Raw genomic sequence first — 5676 nt, forward strand, 5'->3', positions numbered from 1 at the left:
ATGTAGAGATAGCAAAGGAAAAAAGAAAAAAGAATTGTAAAGAGAAAGACAGAAAATAGAAATAAAGGATGGATGCATGGAGAATTAAAAAATAAAGAAAGAAGAAAGAAAGAATATAATGAAATAGTATGCATCTGCTAAATAATCAGAAACAAACAAGAAAAAGTAAGAAAAGGGAAGGAAAGAAAGAAAGAAAGAAAGAAAGAATATAATGAAATAGTGGGAATTTGCTAAATAATCAGAAACAAAAAAGAAAAAGTAAGAAAGAAAGAAAGAAAGAAAGAAAGAAAGAAAGAAAGATAAAAGCAAGCAATAAAGAAAGAAAGAAAGAAATGGACAGATGTTTTGAAACATTTTCATTGTGTTTTTGTTTTCTGCACATTTACCTGTCCTGTCTGTCTCACGCAGTCTGTGCTGAAGTGTAGCTCAGGATTATAAATGTCCAATCTGGTAACCCTGCGCATGGCCTTGAGCCTCTATACCTCCAGAAATGTGGCTTTAATCAGAGGCAGAGAAACGGTTAATGGCACTGTGGGAGGAAAAACAGTCTGCTGCTGAGGATTAAACAGCAAAATAGTGGAATATGTGGATTTACTGTTCTGGCACAAGCGTCCTCCATTTTCACACTTAAATAAAATACTAACTCTAATATAAAGCTTCATGCATTAAAGCATGTCATGGAAGTTTACGACTTTACTGAATGAACCATTTGTGCACGTGGAAACATAAACATCTGGATTTGGCTACATCTGGGAATAATATTCATAACGCAGTGACGTCATCACCTTCCCCGATACAGTATTACAGTATAATGTTAACTATTTCAGATTGATCACTGCATGCCTTCATACTGATCAACTGTTACTCTAGTTATGTTTCTTAAAGTTAATTGTGAGACTCAATCAGAATCATCAGTCAGAAATCACTTTTCCTTTTATCATGTAGTGACAACTGTTAAAAATAATGAATGAATGAATGACTGTTCCAGATCACTGCAATTAACTTCTTTGTGCATTGGGATATAAAGGTGTATACTAAAGTGAAGTGTTTAGAAGAGAATATAGCAGAGTAAATAGAGGAGTATACAGAAGGGTGTATAGTAGAGTGTGTGGAAGAGTGTATAGAGGAGTAAACTGTAGAATGTATAGTAGAGTGTATAGAGGAGTAAATTCAATTCAATTTTATTTGTATAGCGCTTTTAACAGTGGACATTGTCACAAAGCAGCTTTATAGACATAAATGGATTCAGGATATAAATTGTAAATGTATGAATTTGTCCCTAATGAGTGAGTCAGAGGTGACGGTGGTGAGGAAAATCTCCCTGAGACGATATGAGGAAGAAACCTTGAGAGGAACCAGACTCAAAAGGGATCCATCCTCATCTGGGTGCAACGGATAGTGCCATTATAAATCATTCCCTTCTATAACTGTGTACTACATGGACAAATAGTGCAGTTGTGTAACCAGGAAATTCATCACAGTTTTCACATGAAGTCTGATTTGTTGAAGTTATTAACTGTTCAATGATGGAGACCTGAGTGCAAAACTGTTCTAAAGCCTAAAGCTATCATAGTAATTGCAGCAGTGAGTGATTTCCATGAGACGAGAACTCCAATCAGAAGTAGGGCATCAGCATGGATCAGGCAGGTCTGGAGTGCAGAAGGATCACTAGTATCATGTGTAGCTTGACAGAGAAAGAGAGAGAGAGAGAGAAAAACATAGATTGTTAGGTAAGCTTTTTTTCCCGTAATGGTTAAGGACAATGTACGTTGCATGCAGAGAGCAAGCAGGGACTCCAGCAGGACTAGCTGTGACAGCATAACTAAAAGGGAGAGCCAGAAGCTAACACAGACATGAGGGAGTCCTGGGACATAAAGCAGCAGCCACTTCACCATCGACAAACCTGAGTGAACGTGTGAGAGTGGGGGGGCGACAGCATCCAAACATCCCAGTTCACCACAACACTCTATACCTGTGAACCCTCCAGACCTGCTCCTGTACCTAAGAAAACTATTCACAAAAGGCTTGACTAAAAAAATATGCTTTCAGCCGAGACTTAAACACTGAGACTGTGTCTGAGCCCCGAACACTAAGTGGAAGGCTGTTCCATAACTGTGGGGCTTTGTAAGAGAAAGCTCTACCCCCAGCTGTAGCCCGCATTATTCGAGGTACCAACAAATAGCCTGCACCTTCTGCTCGAAGTAGGCGTGGCGGATCATAAGAGACCAAAAGTTCACTCGTGTACATGAGACCATTAGGTGCTTTATAGGTCAATAGTACTATTTTATAATCAGTATGAAAGTGTTTTCACTTCGTCACTTCCTGTTTTCGAATTGTTTTGCCGGGAGTTTCTTGCCTGCATCGGCGTCTTAACTATACTGTTTCTTTCTTTTTTTAAATCAATAATATCGCGCTATCGTTTTCATCTGTTGTATTTTTCACGTTCTCTTCTACCGTATTTTCATTTTTTTTTTTCTCTCGAAGTGCGCTTTTGTATTTTGTCAAGACAGCGAGCGGAGGCCATTCACACCGGATCCACGCCGTCTACAATAATATCAACAAATCTTCGACTAAGGTGCGTTAAACAACATGTCTAACATTCAGCTTGTTCAGTGTGTTGAGTGCAGGATGTTTAGTCACTCTTCCTCCGTCGTTAGTATTAACTTTATTTGTGATAAATGCATGTTAGTTAGCTCTCTGACGGAGAAGATTGCTGCATTAGAGGTGCGCATCCAGTCTCTAGAGAGGGTTAGTGAGAGTGAGAGCAGCGTAGTTTCTGTAGGGGAAAGTCTGGATGCCTTAGGCGGAGTTAGTAATCCCCCAACTCCGGCATTAGAGCCCTCACAGCGGGGCGAATGGGTGACGACTCGGCGGCATAATCGCAAAGCCAAAGCTAACGCTAAGGCTCGCCCACAGGAGCACCACTCCTCTCCGCTTCACGTGTCCAACAGGTTTGCTCTCCTCAGTGAAGCACCCGCTGAGAAACCTGAAAGAGCTCTGGTTATAGGTGACTCTATCTTGCGGCACATGAAATTAGCTAGGCCTTTAGGGGCACCAGCAGCTTTAGTTAGGTGTATACCGGGAGCCAGGGCGCCGGACATAGCAGGTAATCTTAGGGTCTTAGGCAAGCACAGGTTCTCAAAGATAGTTATTCATGTAGGAGCTAATGATATACGCCTTTATCAGTCTGAGGTTACTAAGATTAACTTGGTAGAGGTGTGTAAATTAGCGAAGGCGATGTCCGATGCTGTAGTATGCTCTGGCCCCATCCCAATGCGGCGTGGCGATGTAGCTTACAGCAGGTTATGGTCGCTGAACTGCTGGATGTCCAGGTGGTGCTCCGAAAACAATGTGGGCTTTATAGATAATTGGACTAACTCTGAGGGCAAGGCTGGCCTGTTAGGGCGGGACGGTGTCCATCCCACTCGGGAAGGTGCTGCTCTCATTTCTTGCAGCATAGCACATAATCTCAGAACAGGCCTAGTTAATCGGTGACAATCCAGGGCCAAGGCCAGGGAGCAGACAAGCAGGCTAAACCGACCGTCTGCTAGCTGCACTGAGTCGTCACTTAGGTTCCACCGTATTGAGACTGTGTCTGTTCCCCGAGCTAAACAAAATTATAGACATACTCAGACAGTTTGTTTTAGTAATCTAATTAACATAAAATTAAACCATACCGAATGCATAGCCAGCACCGTTGATCTGAAGCTAGGACTGTTGAATATTAGATCTCTTACTTCTAAAGCGCTTATTGTTAATGAAACCATTACTGATCAGGAGTTTGATGTACTGTGTTTAACAGAAACGTGGATTAAACCAAACGACTTTGTAGCATTAAATGAAGCTAGTCCTCCCGGGTAAGTTACATACATCAGCCCCGTCTAACTGGCAAAGGAGGAGGCGTCGCAGTCATTTATAATGATAATCTAGCCGTCACACAAAAACCTAGTCATAAATTCAACGCATTTGAAGTTCTTTATTCTAACATAACATACGTAGCCACTAAAAATAAGTCTACCCAGGTGATTCCAGTAATTATTATTTACAGACCCCCAGGGCCATATTCTGAATTCCTGTGTGAATTTGCGGATTTCATCTCTAACCTGGTTGTTTCTTTAGACAAGGCATTAATTGTTGGAGACTTTAATATTCATTTTGATAACCCAGATGACCCTCTGAGAACAGCAGTTGTGTCCATTCTAGATTCTGTAGGGGTTAATCAGAATGTAATAGGACCCACCCATAGTGGTGGTCACACTCTTGATTTAATACTAACATTCGGATTAAATATAGAAAATATAGTCTCATGTCCACAGTCTGAAGCTATCTCAGATCATTACCTCATCTCATTTAAAATGTGTATTAATCATAGTATATGCACCTTGCCACGTCACCGTGTCAAACGTACGTTCACGTCAACAACTGCACAGAGTTTTATCAGTAATCTCCCAGATTTATCAACCATGATTGGATCACCGTCTGATCCCGAAGAACTTGACCAGGCAACTGAATGTTTAGAATCAACGTTCTGCAACTCACTAGATAAGGTAGCTCCACTTAAAAGAAAAATAATTAGGGAGAAAAAGCTAGCACCCTGGTATAGCGATCACACACGAACTTTAAAACAGACCACTCGAAAACTAGAACGTAAATGGCGTCAAACTAACTTGGTAGTATTTCAAACAGCGTGGAAGGAGAGCCTATTGAGCTATAAGAAAGCTCTTAGTGCTGCTAGATCAATGTATCTCTCCACCCTAATTGAAGATAACAGAAATAATCCTAGATTCTTATTTAATACTGTAGCAAAATTAACTAGGAATAAGACCACAATAGAAACACGCACACAATCATTATATAGCAGCGATGACTTCATGAATTTTTTCAATGGTAAAATTGAAAATATCAGGCTAGAAATTCAGACTATTAATTTAAAACCGGACAGTTTTATAACTAACCCTGTAGACGATAATATCAGATCAACAGTTACAATGTTTTACTCCCCTTGAAGACACTGAACTAATTTCACTAATTTCATCATCAAAATCATCAACCTGTATGCTAGATCCTTTACCTACTTGTTTCCTCAAACAGATAATTCCTGAAACAATCAAACCTCTTTTAAAGATAATCAATTCTTCCCTTAGCATTGGCTATGTACCTAAATCTTTTAAATTAGCAGTTATCAAGCCCCTGATTAAAAAACCTGACCTTGACCCCTGTCAACTGTCCAACTACAGGCCAATATCAAACCTCCCCTTTATTTCCAAGGTCCTTGAAAAGGTTGTAGCACAGCAGCTATGCTCATACTTACATAGGAATAACATTCATGAAATGTATCAGTCAGGATTTAGGCCTCATCATAGCACAGAGACAGCACTGGTAAAAGTTGTAAATGACCGAATACTGGCCTCTGATCAGGGTTGTGTCTCCTTGCTGGTGCTGCTTGACCTTAGTGCAGCTTTTGATACCATTGATCATGCTATTCTCCTCAATAGACTAGAAAATGTAGTAGGCATTAAGGGAACAGCCCTTTCCTGGCTCAGGTCTTATTTGACTGATCGTTATCAGTTTGTAAACGTAAATGGTGACTTCTCTTCTCATGCTAAGGTAAAGTTTGGTGTTCCGCAAGGCTCTGTTTTAGGCCCACTGCTCTTTTCTTTATATATGCTACCTCTG

The 5676-nt window shown here is 40.4% G+C and overlaps 1 protein-coding gene across 2 annotated transcripts; it reads left to right on the plus strand.

Moving 5' to 3' along the window:
- Positions 1-2319: 2319 nt before the first annotated feature.
- Positions 2320-3623, plus strand: LOC128319597 (uncharacterized). 2 transcript variants are annotated; one of them, XM_053238843.1, is made up of 2 exons: positions 2320-3483; positions 3531-3623. In XM_053238843.1, exons 1-2 carry the CDS (start codon positions 2590-2592, stop codon positions 3549-3551), a joined length of 915 nt encoding a protein of 304 aa, XP_053094818.1. In that variant the 5' UTR covers positions 2320-2589; the 3' UTR covers positions 3552-3623. The 2 variants fall into 2 exon arrangements, with proteins under 2 accessions (XP_053094818.1, XP_053094819.1); XM_053238844.1 differs by lacking the exon at positions 3531-3623 and having other exon boundaries at positions 2320-3520.
- Positions 3624-5676: the final 2053 nt, after the last annotated feature.

The sequence above is a fragment of the Pangasianodon hypophthalmus genome, chromosome 12 (genome assembly GCF_027358585.1).
Source record: "Pangasianodon hypophthalmus isolate fPanHyp1 chromosome 12, fPanHyp1.pri, whole genome shotgun sequence".
Lineage (NCBI taxonomy): Eukaryota > Metazoa > Chordata > Actinopteri > Siluriformes > Pangasiidae > Pangasianodon > Pangasianodon hypophthalmus.